General features: G+C 38.6%; 1 protein-coding gene and 1 pseudogene across 1 annotated transcript in view; one reads left to right on the top strand and one right to left on the bottom strand.

Annotated features, from left to right (window-relative positions):
* Positions 1 to 17,875, bottom strand: part of USO1 (USO1 vesicle transport factor) — a 103,409-nt gene that overhangs the window by 14,106 nt on the left and 71,428 nt on the right. The window contains exons 13-21 of the mRNA XM_027769752.1: positions 12,702 to 12,790; positions 12,012 to 12,166; positions 10,751 to 10,962; positions 9,156 to 9,176; positions 3,485 to 3,595; positions 3,090 to 3,208; positions 2,770 to 2,951; positions 1,861 to 1,982; positions 688 to 826 (exon numbers count right to left, since the gene is read on the bottom strand). Of these exons, the coding sequence (XP_027625553.1) occupies positions 688 to 826; positions 1,861 to 1,982; positions 2,770 to 2,951; positions 3,090 to 3,208; positions 3,485 to 3,595; positions 9,156 to 9,176; positions 10,751 to 10,962; positions 12,012 to 12,166; positions 12,702 to 12,790 (1,150 nt within the window). The remainder of the gene's footprint in view (positions 1 to 687; positions 827 to 1,860; positions 1,983 to 2,769; positions 2,952 to 3,089; positions 3,209 to 3,484; positions 3,596 to 9,155; positions 9,177 to 10,750; positions 10,963 to 12,011; positions 12,167 to 12,701; positions 12,791 to 17,875) is intronic.
* On the top strand, positions 14,450 to 14,912 carry LOC102482169 (histone H2A.Z pseudogene; annotated as a pseudogene).

The raw sequence follows: 17,875 nt of genomic DNA, 5'->3' as shown, positions 1-17,875 counted from the left end.
AGAGAGAAAGAGAAAGCAATCCCCATGAGGTGAGGTCATGTTACAATCCCTTTCTTTCACTCTCTACCCTGTCAGGGTTTGGGGCATGAACACACATGCACCCAGTGTTTTTTTCAAGTCACCAGGGCCAGGATTTAAATAAACAGTGTTTTGCCATGTGAGATCTGGCTTCCTACACATAGCATTTAACCACTATGCTACAGAACTGGCCTCCTTCTTTACTTATTCCACAAGTAAAGGAGACAGAGAGACACCACTCCCAACAGGGTCTTGATGCTCCAGTCCACCACTGAGCATGGGCACTCTTGCCTGGGATACTCATGGAGGCCCCAGGATGTGAACTGGTAACCTTCCCACTTGAGTCTGCTTTGCGGTGTCACATTTTGCCACTATACCACCATTTGGCCCCCAGCACTGGTACTTTTAGAAAAACATCTCAGAAAATTTGAATATGCAGCCAGGGTTGAGAATCAATGGATCAGACAGACCTATCTGACAAGGAACTTGGTCTTCAAACTCCAAAGATCCAGTCTTAACTATTATGCTATTTTGCTTTACACTCTGATTTAGACATCTGTCAGAGTGATTAAGGTTAGAAACAGATTAGTCCACACATACAATCAGTTGCACTTTGGCTCCTGAGGACAGACTGAGCTGGGCATGACAGCGACGGCTGGCTACACTTACCTAGCTGGACTTTAAGAAGGTTGTATTGATCCTTTTGCTGCTGAATCTGAGACATCTGCTGTGTGACTGCTGTCTGGAGCTGTTCGTTTTGACATTTTAATGTGGAAACTTGTTGCCTTAATTCCTCGAGTTGTAGATCCTGTGAAACAAAACATAATTTGAGTGTTCTCCGGTCATACTAATTAGCATTAAGAAGATGAACAAGGCTAGCCCGTGGCCTGGTGGTTAAGATGGCTGAATCCCACATGGCTGATCACAAGATCTTAGTCTTGGTGGCTGAAGAAACACCTCAGGTTGGGACCAGCAGTTAGCATGATGGCTATGTCACGGGACTCCCATGTAGTAGACCACGGTTTGAGTCCCGGACCTGGCTGCTTAAACTCACACTGGGGACGTGTGTGTGTGTGTGCGTGCTCAAGATCCCGAGAGGAGAATGGAGAAGGGATTGTGGCGTGGCCATCCCCCCTGGGGTGCAATTTTTCGCTTTCTGTCTCTCTGTCTCTCTCTGTCTTTCTGGTGAGCGCATGTGCCCTATAACAAAAGCCTCTCCAAAAGAAGAAAAAAAAAAGAGAAAACACCTCAGGCATATGTGCATGCATGCCCCAAATCCTGAAAACAGGGAGAAGTGGAGAACGGATTTTGGTGTGATCAAGCCCTATAGAGGATCTACTCTTGCACCTCAAATTTCTCCTTTACACAGCATGTTCTGTGTACATGCTGGGAATGCTAAACTCAAGCCTACTATGCTGTTTGTCTCCTCTTACCTCGCTTCTCTTCCTCTACTTCTGTCTAGCTTATTCCTATATTCATCCTTTTGGGATTCGGCTTGTTTTCTGCAAGCCCCCGTTCCCACCTAGCTAAATCAGGTCTCTCAGTATGATTATATACCTTTGATTAGCTCTATCACTAGACTTACTATGTTGTAATATGCCAGGTCATCTATTTGAATCAGAGGGTTATGCTGTAGTCACAGGAGACTGATATGGAAACTTGTCTGATTCATGTTTTTATCTAAAACGCTGTGCACAGTGATTAAACAATCATTTTTGTTGAATACTCAGATACTTGGAAAATAAAGACATTTCCTTCTTTTGAAATGTCAGCAAAATGTTTTCCTTAAAGTGGCAAGTATCTGGCAGTGACCAGAGAGCATTTATAGTCATCAGCACTTACTTGCTCACGAATCATATTTTTGTAGTGAGACACAATACTGTCATGCTGTTCTAATGTTTTCTTCACCTCTTCTTCTTTTTCATCCTCTTCACTGGATTTATAAATAGCCTTAGTTATAACACCTGTAAAAGAAAGCTTACTTAGAATTTGTTTAAAACATTTTAAATACTATTTTATTATTAAGATTTAATCGGTAAAAATATATAGCTTAACTCTATGGCAGATAAGAAATAATATTTCTTTCTTTTCTCTTTAGAATTATTTTATTTTATCTTTATTTTTTTATTCTTGTGATTTTCCAATTTGACCAGAGAGAGACAGAGAAAGGGAAAGTGAGAAAGGAAGCCACCAGGTCCAGGACTTGAATCATGGTCAGTCATGTAGGAGTCCAGTGCCTTTAACCACCACGCTACCTGCTGGTCCCAAGAAATAATATTGCTAATCTTACTGAAAGTCAAAAGTCCTTCAGTGGGCTACAGATCATGAACAAGGATTAAAAAAAAAAAAATCTACCTTTAGGCTTATTATATAATCTGCATCTACCCAGAATATACATATACATATAGTCTAACTCCTTTCATTTTCTTTCTTTCTTTTTTTTCTTTTTTTTAAGTTTTTGCTATAGGGCGAGTGCATTCACCAGAGAGAGACAGAGAGAAAGAGATAGAGAAGGAAAGTGAGAAATCACCCTCCAGGGGGATGGCCACACTACAAGCCATTCTCCTCCATATTCCTCTTATGATTTTGGGTACACACACACACATGCCTGGCATGACTTTCAAGCAGCCAAGTCCAGGATTCAAACCATGGAATTGGTCATGTGGGATCCAGCTACCTTAACCTCCATGCCACTGCTGGCCTCCCACAATTACTTTCTAACGAATGGCAACACAAACCTTGTTGTCTTACCTTCAAGTTCTTTTACCAGCTTTGTAAACTCATGATCAAATATCATGTATTCTGGACTGGGAAAGTTTGGTTGGGGTTTCTGGGATGCTCTGGAATATAACTCGTGTTTGCTAATAAATCCTAGCTTCTCTATAAAATTCTCTTTTCCAATCCTCTTCTCGATTAGTTGTTTTAGTTTCTCTCTACAGAGATAAGCATATAGATGCTTTAAAATACACAAAATGGTAACAAAACATCAAAATTGCTGTTATTACACATGGGCAGAGAAAAAGCATATCGCTGTCTCTTGATGCCATTAGAGTCCTGTCCTCCTTACTTACTTCATGTAGGTCTCAAGTGAGTTGTCGTTGAAGTAGATCGAAATGCCCAACAGAAGGGCGCATAAGCCCTGCACCAGCTGCTCTTCCTCCCCAAGGTTTTCTGCAATTTGGCCTGTAAGCTGAAACCTTTGTTAAGGAGGCTAATGATCCATAATATTCAGAATGCCTTCTTTTGTGATTTAAACTTGACACATGTAAGAGAATTCCTACAAGACATCATAAGCAAACGATAGTACATATACACACACACACACACACACACGGCACAACCAAGTATCATGACAATTTTAAAGGTTCAAGAAGTTGTGACACAGATAAAATTCAAACATTTTGGGCATTGAGAAGGAGAAATAAAAAAGAATACTTACAGGTATGTTACTAATCATAAAGGATACGAATGGGACATTAGCTGAATTGTGAAGAAAATGTGTTACTGCAATGGGACAGTTGCTCAGCCAGGTACAAAGCAACATTAATAATCCAACTCTTGTCTGTATTTTGCTTCCCTGCAATAGATAAGTTGGCAGAAATCCCGTTTCATTCATTTGATTTTTTGTTAAACTTAATATTGCCCTAAGATCCTTTCTATGTGCATAAATAGAGTTTTGACATCTCTAAAAGCTATGTCAGAAATCTGGATTTTTAAAACTGAGTAAGAGAGGGACCAGCAGATAGAGTAATGGTTACATTGCTGGACTCTTATATAGTCGACCACGGTTCAAGTTTCGGACCCGATAGCTTAGAACTTACACTGGGCTTGTGTGCGTGCATGCCCAAGATCCCGAGAGGAGAATGGAGGAGAAGCGATGGTGGCATGGCCGTCCCCATGTGGGGGGTGATTTTTCACTTTCTGGCTCTTTGTTTCTTTGGTGAGTGCATGTGCCTTATAGCAAAAATCTCTCTTAGAAAGAAAAAATAACAATAAAAACAAAACTGAGTAAGAGAATGTGTTCCTGTGACCAGAACAGACTGTACTCCCCAAAAGGAGCAGAGTGCAGAAATCAGAGTGGATTCATGTTCATAAGCGTATATATTTAAAATATTATTAGGAAAACCTGATCAGTCAAAACATTTATGATATGGAGGCTTTAAAAATTATCTATCAGGGGTCAGCAGATGATATGGTGGTTAAGGCAGCTGGATTCCACATGGCTGACTTCATGGATTGAGTCCCAGAGCTGGCGGCTTGAAAAAATAAGCAGGGTGTGTCTGTACACATGCCCAAAATCCCAAGAGGAGAAGGGATTGTGGCATGGACATCCCCCCGAGGGGTGATTTCTCACTTCTCCCCTCTTTCTCTTCAGTGAGCGCATGTGTCCTACAGCAAAAACTTCAAACAAATAAACAAAAACTGTTAAATCCAAGACACTTTACAATAAATTTGGCAAATTTAAGGTAATTTCAATCAGAAGTTTAAAAACAAGTTCCTGCTAAGAGGATAATTTTTTTTTAAAGAGATTTTTGCTATAGGATGCATACACTTGCTGGAGAAACAGAGAAAGATAGAGAAAGAGAGAAATCACCCTTCAAGGGGGATGGCCAATCCCTTCTCCTCCATGCTCCTCTTGGGATTTTAGGCATGCACACACACGCCCAGTATGAGTTTCAATCCTCCATGTCCAGGACTCAAATTGCGGTCAGCCACGTGGGATTCCAGTGCCTTAACCACTATGCCACCTACTGGCCCCAAGAAGATGCATTTTACTTTCTTCAAAAAGAAAAAAGGAAAGAAAGAAAAATAAATAAATAAAAACAGGATGGATAAAAAAAGAATAGTTTACTAAATCATTTGGTCAAATTCCCCAAGAGAATATACTCTCAACAAGAAAATAGATAAAGCATGCCACAAACTCAGGGATAACATGCCAGAGAACGAGAAATCACACGCATCATCAAGGGGGAGAAGACTAAGATTAGCTAAGTTCCCCAAACCACTCTGCTGCAGAGCACAGTGAACCAATATTTGAAATTACTACGTCTAGCTAGATTGGTGTTCTAAATTTTAATACAACACATTTACATCTATGTGGCCTGTTCTTTGTTCACAATACTGTCCCTGCCCACATTTATGATACTATACCTGAACTTACTTTATAAAACAAAAAACAAACAAACAAACAAACTTGTTTGAAATAAAGTAAGAAATACCAGCACAGCCATGCATCACTTTGGGAGCAACTGTCAGAAAATGTCCGGAATACAATTACGGCCATGTGCCACGCAATGACCTTTGGTCATCAATGGCCTGCATGTCTGATGGTGGCCCCACAGTACCTTCAGCTCTCCCACACAGCCCGGCTGTGCAGTAGGCTACACACCCAGGTTTGTGTTGGTGCTCTCTACGATGTTCCCACGAGAACAAAATCACTGAGCACGTTTCTCAGAATGTATCCCCACTGCTAAGTGATGCATAACTGTATTCAAAGACCTAGATAAGAAATAGATTTAAAGTAATAATCCGCGTGTTTTGAAAAATTTCTACAACCCAAACCTGTCTAATTTCATAAACCTCAATGCCAACATCTTAGTCTTTCTAGAATCTATTTTTGGTGGATTTAATATCAAATTACATGTGTTCAAACTGGATTTCTTCAAATGAGTTGCCAAATGAAGTATTAATATGAATTTAGTTTATATGTGGTGCGTTTTTCCCTTGCTTCAATGCGGTAATTGTGCACACCATGTGTCTTTGTGTGAACTGGAAAGTTAAAAATATAGTTACTCTTGGGAACCAGCAGTTAGCGTAATGGCTATGTCGTTGGACTCCCACGTAGTCGACCGTGGTTTGCGTCCCGGACCCGGTGGCTTAAAACTCACGCCGGGCGCGTGTGCGTGCATGCCCAAGATCCCGAGAAGAGAATGGAGGAGAAGGGATTGTGGCGTGACCATCCCCCCGGGGGGGGTGATTTCTCTCTTTCTGTCTCTATGTCTCTCTCTGTCTGTCTGGCGAGCGCACGTACCCTATAGCGAAAACCTCTCAAAAAAAAAATATATAGTTATTCTCAGATTACGTGCTACAGAGAACTTGTATGACAACTCAAGATATAAAAGTAAATGTTCTGTTGGTCTCCTTGGTTTTATAGGGGAAGTTTATTTTTTAGTATAACCATTAGAAGGCACCAAATATACTTTTGTTGTTTATCCAAGAAAATAGTATCAGTTCACTGGCTGATGTCTGGGTAAACAAAAACAGAATTAGATGCAAATCTGAATCTTCTAGAAGTATGCCCTTGAAGCTCTAATGGAAGGATAAGAACAAAGCTAAACATAACCAACTGAAGGACAGAATGGAACACAACTTTTATTATAGTAACAACAACAAGAAGATACAATGGGCCTAATCAAAATGGTATAAAACCGGGGGAACCAGCAGTTAGCGTAATGGCTATGTCGCTGGACTCCCACGTAGTCGACCGCGGTTCGTGTCCCGACCCGGTGGCTTAAAACTCACGCCGGGCGCGTGTGCGTGCGTGCCCAAGATCCCGAGAGGAGAATGGAGGAGAAGGGATTGCGGCGTGACCATCCCCCTGGGGGGTGATTTCTCGCTTTCTGTCTCTATGTCTCTATCTGTCTGTCTGGCGAGCGCACGCGCCCTACAGTGAAAATCTCTCAGAAAAAAAAGGGTATAAAACCTAAATAAGGAAAATCTTAAGACACTCATAAAGAGCCCAAGAGTAAACATAAGCCATTACAAAGAAACATACTCTTAGAGGAAGATTCAACATCATGAAGAGGTATTAATTCTAAGCTAATCTATAAAATTAATGTGACCCAAACAAAAATACTAAAATGGTTTCTCCCCCCCATCCCCGGAACTAAATAACCCAATTCTCAAATCAGGTTATTTAAATAAAATGAACGAGTGAGAACGATGAGGGGTTATGTGAAAAGAATACTTAAGGGATACCAGATTATGAGTAGCCAGGACTCAAAAGATAAAATGTGAAGTCCAGAAAAGGACCTGAGAACACACAGAAATGTAGTATGTGAAAATGGCAGCACATACCCATCAGTGGTTGCAGGTGGATTTTAAAAATGTTAGACTACTAGATAGCGATCAGGAAAAAGATCGGGGATCCATATCTCATAGAGTCTTTTGAGAAAAATGGACCAAAAATTAATGCCCCAAAATATCAAACAAACAAAACAAAATCCCCAGAGACTGTGAGATGAAAACATGAGTCAATTCCTTAAAATCTTGAAGTGGAAGGGCCCTTCTAGGTGTGACTTAAGATGCAGAAGGCATAAAAGAAAGGGAAAAAACCCTGAATGAAACATTAAGGTCAAAAGGCAAATGATGTATCACAAAAAAGAAGTCTGTAATTCATATCAAAGACACAGGTTTCTTTAGTTTAAACTGGACTGAAGATATATAACAAAAAATATACATCTCTTCCCAGAGTGCTCAGGGGAGCGGGGAACATCGAGAGGACTTGGAAAAACAAATGGAGGATAAAATGGTCATTTTGAGCCTCCTGAAAGTTTTGTTATTGAAAACCACAGAATTTATAGGATGGAAGAGAAACACAAACTAAATATTTAAAGATGAATTATTTAATATTTTTTAAGATTTATTTATTTGTTATTATTATTACTATGCTTTAATTTGACCAGAGAGAGAAACAGAGACCAACAGGGACAGTGAGGAAGCAAGCTGCCATATCTGGGACTGGACCCAAATATATAAATATAAATTCCTCTCATTCCTACTATGTATATCCCAAGTTTAATACTTTTGTATTATGTCTGTAAAAACATACAAAAAGCAAGAAACAAAACAAAACAAAAAAACCATACAAAAAGCCAACATTTTAAACTTCAAGTGTTCAAGCATTAAAAATGAGGTCCTGGCATATTATAATCAAGTTTATTTTCTAGTGTTTGCCTTTGGAGACAAAGAGCGAACAGGAAAGAGGCCTGTTGGAACCTTCTGGGATTGTGAAAATGTTCAACATCTTGTATTGGGTGGTGGTTACAGAGGTAGCATTCAAATATCATAAATCAACAGATTGATGGGATCGGCAGATGGCGTGGTGGATAAAGGTACTGGATTCCCACATGGCTGACCACAGTTCAAGTCCTGGACCTGGTGGCTTGCTTTCTCACTTTTTTCTTTCTTTCTTGCACTCTGTCCCTCTCTAGTCAAATTAAAATAAATGAAGAAAGAAAGAAAGGAAGAAAGAAATCATCAGATTGAATACATAAGGTCTATGTGTTTTACTGTGTACAAATTAATGCCTCAAAAATTCCCTTTTAAATGACTGACATGTATGTTTATAAAACACTTCCCCTCTTATTAAAAATTCTGCATGCTAAAGCTGATGAAGGTGGGTTTGTGTGTGTGTTACTAAACAATCATGTTCCTATACAAAGATACTGTTCCTAACAAGACTTTGGTTTTTCCACCCACATTGTTCAACTGAAATACCTGCCTCAATGAGGACATTATGGTACACTCCTTTTTCACCATTCAAAAAAAACCAGAAGAAACCAAAAACACATAGCACTCTCTCCCCCTATATGTCAATAACTAATTGCCAATGGTAGCTGTAGCATATGGATTATAACCAGAATAATCCATATATTTAATGCCAAATTTTCCAATTACAAAATTATACTTACTCTGGCACATTTAACATACTCTAAGTAATATAAAAGAAATCACATTCTTCACGTACCACTTGAAACTAAAAAAAAAAAAAAATCTGTTTCTCTAAATTTTACTTCCTTTGAAATGTTTTCAAAGAGAAATAAAGAGGCAAGCTTGTGGAAAGAAAATAAGAAAAACCAAAACCAAGAAATTCCAGAAAGTGCAAGCATCCCCAGAGGAAGCGGAAGTACAGAGCTTCGGCTTCTCACTGCTATAGTTCTTAGTGACACCACTGCAATGTCCCATGGAGGCAAACTGAAGAGCCACCGATGACAGAGAGAAAACGCTGACACATACGAGTGTGAGTAGAATGTAACTCCAAACAAGCAGTTAAAAAACCAATCAGCAAAACCCAAGACAAAGAAAAAGCCTTGCTGTAAGAGGAAAATGCCTTGGCTTGATCAAGTGATACATACCCGTCTGTCGATCTTATCACCCTGCAAATCATACATTAACAATTATTCATAAGTGTTACTACTTTAGAAATATCTAAATTTAGAAAACCCCCTCAAATACTCTCCAGTCTTTCTACAAATCCAAGCCAATGATTTGGGATAGGAAAGCTCTAACCTTTACTGTATAAAATGATGCATACTTTCAAGGAGAATTTTATAGCACTGTGATTATTTAGAGTTGGGAAGACACCACCATCTTCGGGATTTCTCATTATGCGTTCATTGTCATTACAATATCAAAGTGAAGTCTGTGATGATGGTGCTCAGTTATTTAGTGTTTGGCTTAAAAAAAAAAAAGCTGTTTTCAAAAAAATAGCAACATGAGAATGCCAAGTATTAAATAAGTAAAGATAAGAAAATTTTGGGGTAGTTTTTAAATCAGTAAGTGAAAAGTGATAAAGATAAAATAAGCTTTCGATTGAAGTGAACCAATTTTAAACAACATTCAATTCCCTTTTCTCTACAGCTAATTTGTAAGCTTTCATTTACAACTTCTATAGATGGCAGTCGTGTTTCTTTAAAAGCTTAAATGATGGGGCTGGCCAGCGGCGTAGCAGTTAAAAGGTCAGTGCTCTGTGAGCCTGCCTACGTGGGAAGGTTCTGGGTTCATAACCAGAGACCTCCCCAGCACAACAGAAGCTGGCCGAGGATGGGGATGAATTGTGAGGTTGGGACCCTGTAGGGGATTCAGTCTTTCTCTCTTGCTCATAGAAAAGATGAATTAATTTAAAAAAATGTTAAAAATAAAGATTCAATGAGATTAGCAAATGAAAAACGAAAGAAAGACACAGAACATGATGATGGAGAGTGGGCAGAGCAATCCCACCACTCGAGCAGTGGACAGAGCAGTTCTAGACTTATCCACATTTTACCCTCCCTAGTGACTCTGATGTTGCTAACTTTATAGTTCTGCTAAAGCACGAACTGGAACTGCCCCACAGCAAGGCTGGTACACTGGCAAATCATGTAACAGTAAGTGACATTCCTACACGCCTTATGACTATACTTCAATGAAGTCCTGGTCTCACTTAGAGTCTAAAGGCGTGCAAACATGTTTAGTCATGTTTTCTATATCTTACTAGGTAAATTATATGCACTGGGAACTTGGGGGTTTACAACTACACATACAATGGACTGCTATTATATATTTTCTGTTTCTAGATGATCAACTACTCTGCAAGAGAAAGAGGGAGGTATATAGCTAGGACCTATTTTATTTAGTCCCTCTTGTAAACTGATCTGAATTTGGTTACTGAGAAGAAAGAAAAAAGGATATGCAAGAATATTATAAATAATTCATTTAAAACATTCTTTTTGCTGTGTAGAAAAAGATGTACTTCCATCACGATACATATAACTATCTTGCTAAAAGATTCCTGTAAGAATATTGATTGCTTTCTTCTCTAAAATCGTTTCTGGTTATAATGAACGATCCAGTACATACATTCTCTCTTTCCTTTGTCATCTGTATCTTCTAAGGGCATCCTTAAATTCATTCAGATCGAAATATAAAGCTAAAGCACTTCCCCCCTTAAGAAGTTGCGCACTGCACTTACCTGTGAAAGGATGTTGGTGCACTGTTGTAGTAAAGAAACTGGAGGGTTGCCGATACTTGTAGCGAGCTGAACCCTGAGCAACTGTTCTTTCTGGGTAGCATTTTCTTGCAAAGCATGGGCAAGGGCCACAGCAGCACACCAGTTGGAAAGTGAGTCAGTAGAAAACAAACCTCCACATAATAACTGACCAGCGGAGACTGAATTACCTGTTGCTAGAAAGATGACAGGCAGATGATGAGCATATATTAGATTTTAACAAGGGGAGAGAAAACCATATTTTAAAAAATGGTTTTCTACAAACACACACACACACATGTTAGTAAGGAATACTATTTAAAATGTATTAGTAACATTAAATAACATTTTCAAAACAAAGTCTGCTTTCCAAAAGTGAACAGTGAGAGAAAGGTATCTTGGAAGAAAAGTAGCCAAGAAAAAAAATATTAGAGCACTTTAGGCATTGACCTATGACAGTGATACTCCAGAAAATTGCTACCATAATGAAAAACAATATTCCTTAAACACATTTAAGGAAGTACCACAATTTGATTATTTTACTACATTCAGAGTCTTATTTTCACATATGTTAAATAACTTTTACAGTAATAATATATTTTTTAACCAGAAAAATATTTTGGTAGATTAGACTTAAAATTTCAACAGAAAACACAACTTATATAACTAAAATGAGCTATACTGATGTTTCCAATTACCTTTGTTAATTGTTCTTAAAGTTAACAAAGACAAAGAATTCATTTCAGACAGAACGAAATAAACAAAGAAATCATAAAAAGGTTTCACTTGTATCAGAACAGAAGACCAAAATGTCAATATGATCAATGGTAAGATTTATCTTTGCAGTGGTGACAGAGACCCAGCTTTTGTTTACTGGCTGCCTCTATCATACTCCAGGTCTTGGGGTGAGTGTTTTATGGATTCACTGTATTAACCCTGACAATATTCCTAGTGAGGTATGTGTTATCACACATATGGGATAGTAATATCCTCTTAAAACATGATATGGTCAAGTTAAAGGTAACTTGCCCAAAGTTACAGAGCGAGAAGTGGAAATTCCGCAATGCAAACTCTCGTCTAATTCCAAAGCCTGTTCTCTGAATTTATCTCTAAGCTTTGAAACTCAGATATCCTTTCAAAGCATACAAAGTAGTTTAGACTAAAAGCACAGAAGAGAAAGATTCAATTAACAGCTTGAAAGACATTGATTTTTTTAAAAAACAGAAATTAGCACTAAGTTATTTACCATCAATGGTGGAAGGCAGCAGTGTTGACACAATTTCTCCTTGGCCTTTTTGGTTTTTATATAAGAAGCACTGGAAACAATAGAGAACAGCACAGCGCAATACAAATGGCTGCCTCTCATTAACCATGGACATGAGAAGTACTACAATTGCCGGTCTGTTGCGTTTAAAAAGAAAAGAACAAATTGAAACTTTGCAACCCAAGTACACAAATCAAGAACTAGTCATTTTTGTTGACTGAAGAACTAGAACACCAGCAAGTTAAGTATTTCCATTTCCATTTCCCAGAAAAGGAAACCACAGCTAAGAGAAGTCAATGATTTGTTTCCTGAAAGCACACAGCTAGGAAGGGAAGAGGTGATAATCTCGACCTAAATACCTTAATTCCAAAAGCACACCGTCTTTTAAAATATCAATACATTTATCTTGTCAGATAATATCTAGCTTCAAAACATACAACTGAACTTTTATTTTTAAGAATTATTTATTAATTTAATTAATTAATTTACAAATGGACCATGGACTCAAACCATGGTTAGCCATGTGGGAGTCTGGCACCTTAACAACTATTCCACCTGCTGGCCCACATCTGAGCTTTTTAAAAAAGAGTAAAATGTATATGTGAGATATATCAACAACCCCAAATTGTTTTTTACTTCCTTAGAGCAATCTCAGTATTGCCCTTTGCCTACCTTGGTGGGTTTGAAGGTGCATTTACAGAAGCAAAGTAGTCTTGATTTACTTGACAGCCCCGAATAACTTCTGATACAGTATTTATGGTCTGTTTTAAGGGGAGAGGGGGGAAAAAGAATAGTTAGTGAAAGTAAGTCAGGGATCTGACTTACTTTTTAAAATCTACTTTTTTTAAAAAAAGTAATGTTATATCCTGCTTTTTATTTTTCAATGTCATAATTTAGACACACACACACACACACACAAAATCAGTGGTAGTATTATAATATTGTTAAAACCTTTTCAAGACAGAAAATTTTATTTTTGGAGAGGTTTTTGCTATAGAGTACGTGTACTCGCCAGAAAGATAGAGAGAGACAGAAAGCGAGAAATCACCCCTCAGGGGGATGGGCACACTACAATCCCTTCTCCTCCATTCGCTTCTCGGGATCTTGAGCACGCAAGCAAATGTGCCCAGCGTGAGTTTAAGGCACTGGCTCCAGGACTCGAACCGCGGTCGACTACATAGGAGTCTAGCGACATAGCCATTATGCCAACTACTGGTCCCTCTAGATAAAATTTTAAAATATTAAATGTGGACTCCAATTAAAATGTGATCATTTAGAAAAATCTCAAAAAACTGGGACAACCAGATGATGTAATGGCTATGCCGCTAGATTATCCATGTAGTCAACCGCGGTTTGAGTCCTGGACTCTGTGGCTTAAATCTCATGCCAGGTGTGTGCATGTGCGTGTACCACACATCCAAAATCCCAAGAGGAGAATGGAGGAGAAGGGATTGAGGCGTGGCCATCCCTGTAGGGGAAGGGGGTGATTTCTCACTTTCTGTCTCCGTCTCTCTGTCAAATGCATGCACCCTATAGCAAAAATCTCTTAAAAAATATAAAAGAACTAAAATGAATAAATAGTATCTTCTAAGACATATGAGGTTCTATTACTATAAAACAAGAAGGGCCAGCAGGTGTCATGGTGGTTAAGGCACTGGACTCCCATATGGCTGACTACTGTTAAGAGGCCAAGAGGCTTGCTTTCTCACTTTCTCTCTCTGTCTCTGGTGAGTACACATATCCTATAGCAAATTAAAAAAAATAAAAGATAAATATAATTAAATAATTCTTTTTTAAAAAAAGTCTGCTTTAAAATAAAATCAGAAAACAAATTTAAAATGTAATACATTAAAAATTCAGTTAAGAGGCCAGCAGGTGGTGTGGTAGTCAAGGCACTGAACTCCCATAGAGCTGACCAGTTTAAGCCCTGGACCTGGCAACTTGCTTTCTCACTTTCTACCTTTCCCTCTCTGGTGAGCACATGTGCCCTATAGCAAATTAAAACAAAGTAACAATAACAAGTAAAATTCAACAGTTATAGGACCAGCAGGTGGTGTGGTGAAGGGTGTTGTACTCCCACAAGGTCAACCATGGTTCGAGTCCCAGACCTGGAGGCTTGCTTTCTCACTTTCTTTTTATTTTTTAAAAATTATTATTTATTTTATTTATTCATTCAATTATTTAATTTGACCAGAGAGAGATACATACACACACACAGAAAGAGACAGAGAGGGAAAGGGAGAAAGGAAGCCACCAGGTCCGGGACTTGAACTGTGGTCGGCCATGTGGGAGAGTCTAGCATCTTAACCATCATGTCACCTGCTTGCCCCACTCTCTCTCTCTTTCACTCTCTCACTCTGTCCCTCTCCGGTCAAATTAAAATAAATAAATAGGCAGTCTGAATCGCGGTGCGATGAAGGAGTAGTTGGTGGCATCTCACTGTGTGTCTGACTAGCCCCTTTTCTGCCTTGTGTGAGCTTCAGCAGAATTCGAAATGGCTGGTGGGAAGGCTGGGAAGGACTCTGCAAAGGCCAAGACAAAGGCAGTTTCCTGCTCGCAGAGGGCTGGCTTACAGTTCCCGGTGGGCTGTATTCATCAACACCTGAAATCTAGGACTACCAGCCACGGACGTGTGGGCACGACTGCTGCTGTGTACAGTGCTGCAACCCTGGAGTACCTCACTGCAGAGGTACTGGAACTGGCAGGAAATGCATCAAAAGACTTAAAGGTGGAGCGCATTACTCCTCGCCACTGGCAACTTGCTATTCGTGGAGATGAGGAATTGGACTCTCTCATCAAGGCTACAACTGCTGGTGGTGGCATTATTCCACACATCCACACATTTCTGACTGGGAAGAAAGGACAACAGAAGACTGTCTAAAGGATGCCCGGTTTCCTTATTATCTCAGGACACTAAATACTGTAACAGCTGTCCAGTGTTGGTGATTCCAGTGAACTGTGTCTGTGAAAAACACAATTTTGCCTTTTTGTAATTCTATTTGAGCAAGTTGGAAGTTTAATTAGCTTTCCAACCAGCCAAATCTCTGCATTCGAGTCTTAACCATATTTAAAGACTTCAATAGCTTTTAAGAATTTAAAGACTTCAAAGAAGCTATTAATTCTCAACTAGTAGGTTTTGACTGAGTTGACTATTTTTAAAAAACTGTTTGGATTTTAATTGTGATGCAGAAGTTATAGTAACAAACATTTGGTTTTACACAGACATTATATCCACTCTGGTGGATAAGCTCAATAAAGGTCATATCCCAAACTGAAAATAAATAAATAAATAAAGTTAAATAAAATAATTCTTTTTAAAAAATAAAATTATAAAAAATTCAGTTAAAAAATTCAATTTAAGAATGAGGTAAAGGGTTTGGCAGGTGTTGTGGTGATTAAGGGTGGTAGACTCCCACGTGGCTGACCACAGTCTGAGTCCTAGACCTGGTGGTTTGCTTTCTCACTTTCCTTTTCTTGCTCTCCGGTGAAATTAAAAAATAAAAAAATAAATAAAATAAAGTGAATAACTAAAAAAAAAAAAAAGAAGAAGAAGAAGAATGAAGTAAAAAGGGAGCCAGGAGGTGATGTAGCGGTTGAGGTGCTAGGCTCCCACTTGGGTGACCACAATTCGAGTCCCGGAACTGGTGACTTGCTTTCTCACTTTCCTTTTCTCTCTCCATATCTCTTTCCAAACTAAAACTAAAAATAATAATAATAATAATAATAATAAATACAATGTAATAATTTTTTAAAATGAGGTAAAAATAATTTCCAAGAAAATAGAATAAAAATATAAACTATATTTCAAAACATATATACAACAAATATAAGCAACTTTAAATTTTCAACCAGAAAAGTAATTTTTAAAAGGCAAAATATGTTCAAAAAAATCTAAAACTACTCTGCAGAGTTGCAGAGAAAGAATAAAAGAGGAACTTATTGAGATACCCTAAAAACATCCTCAGAACTGAAGGATATATATCTATAGCTGAAAAGGCTCAGTGAATGGCAAAAATAATTAGGGGTGGGAAAAGGTCCACAGTACAACACGTCATCAGTAAATTTTAGAAAACTAGAAATAAAGACCTCAAGAGTTCTAGAAAGAAAAGGCAGCTTTCATTTTTTAAAAAAAGGTGAGAACGCAGAATGGCTTCAGTCTTTTTATTTTTAAAAAATTATTTTATTGGGAACCAGCAGTTAGCGTAATGGCTATGTCGCTGGACTCCCACGTAGTCGACCGCGGTTCGTGTCCCGGACCCGGTGGCTTAAAACTTATGCCGGGCGCGTGTGCGTGCGTGCCCAAGATCCCGGGAGGAGAATGGAGGAGAAGGGATTGCGGCGTGACCATCCTCCCTGGGGGGTGATTTCTCGCTTTCTGTCTCTATGTCTCTCTCTGTCTGTCTGGCGAGCGCACGCGCCCTATAGTGAAAAAAAAAAAAAAAAACCTCTAAAAAAAAAATTATTTTATTTAACTTTATTTATTTCCCTCTTTATTTTAATTTGACCAGAGAGATATATATAGAGAGAGGGAGAGAAAGTGAGAAAGCAAGTCACTAGGTCCAGGACTTGAACCGTGTTTGGCCATGTGGGAGTCTAGCGCCCTTAACCACCATGCCATCTGCTGGCCCCAAGACTTCAGCCTTCTTAATAGTAACACTAGAATGTTCTCAAAGTTCAGTATTAGTGATTCCCAATCTGAATGTCAAACCTAGGCAAACATGAAATTAACTCTGAAGGTATAGGGAATGATATTTTCAGACACAGAAGAGCTAAAAAAACAAAACAAAACAAAACAAAAACTCTGGAATCTCTTGTCATTTCCTCTTTTCTAGGAAACAAGAAAAATAAGATAATGACCCAAGGGGTGTATGTATGTCGAGGGAAGACACAGGGTTCAGGTAATCAAAAAATCCAGGTCAAGAGAGAGGTAAAGGAAATTCTAGAAGGATGGCAGAAGGAAGCCCCAAACAAGCGATGTGCGGCAGAACTGGAGCTTGGGTTGGAGCAGGATGGAGGGCTTCTAGAAGGCTGGGCTGGAGAGCGAAATGTTAAGCATATGACAGTACTGACGTGCATGAGTGCACAGGAAATCAGCAGACCGTAAAAGAACACAATTATAACTCAAGAAAAAATTTTACCAAAAAAAGGCATAGGACTTCATTTAACACAGCAGCAACAGAGTTGGTATACTTGTAAAAACACTGTCAACCTGACTGTTTATTTAAATATAAATCACCTAAAATAATCTTGGGCTGACAGGAAGAAATGAAGTAGAATTTAAGGTAGGGATAGGAGAGGCCAAAGATAGCTGCCTTTCTTATAAAACTTTTATTATTATTTGTACTTTCAATGTGCATAAGTTAATTTGAGAAAAATTTAAAAAGACTAAAAAATTTTAAATAGACTGAACTTTTCTTCAAACTCATTTCTTTTTCTTATAGGTAAGAAACAGAAAATGCCACGCATTAGAAAAAGAATTTGCTATTCAATCAATGTACTTGTTGAATAAGAAAAAGTCACGGGACCAGCAGATGGTGTAATGGTTATGTTGCTGGATTCCCCAAGAATCGACCGCAGTTTAAGTCCTGGGGTGCACGTACGTGCATACCCAAGGTCCTGGAAGGAAAAAGGAGGAAAATGGGAGGAGGAGAAGGGATTGCGGCATGGCCATCATTCCTAAAGGGTAATTTCTGATTTTCTGATTCTCTGGTGAGTGTGTGCGCCTATAGCAAAAATCTCTCTCTAAAAAAAAAAAAAAAAATGCCACTTTATTCTCAAAATTAAACTATACTATACATTCCTGATAAAAACAACAAAAAGAATGAGAAATCTTTTAGACTCTGTCT

This window comes from Tupaia chinensis, unplaced genomic scaffold (assembly GCF_000334495.1).
Source record: "Tupaia chinensis unplaced genomic scaffold, TupChi_1.0 Scaffold000086_1, whole genome shotgun sequence".
NCBI classification, from domain to species: Eukaryota; Metazoa; Chordata; class Mammalia; order Scandentia; family Tupaiidae; genus Tupaia; species Tupaia belangeri.
Note: the sequence above shows the minus strand (reverse complement) of the source record. Positions and strands in the feature narration are given on the sequence as shown.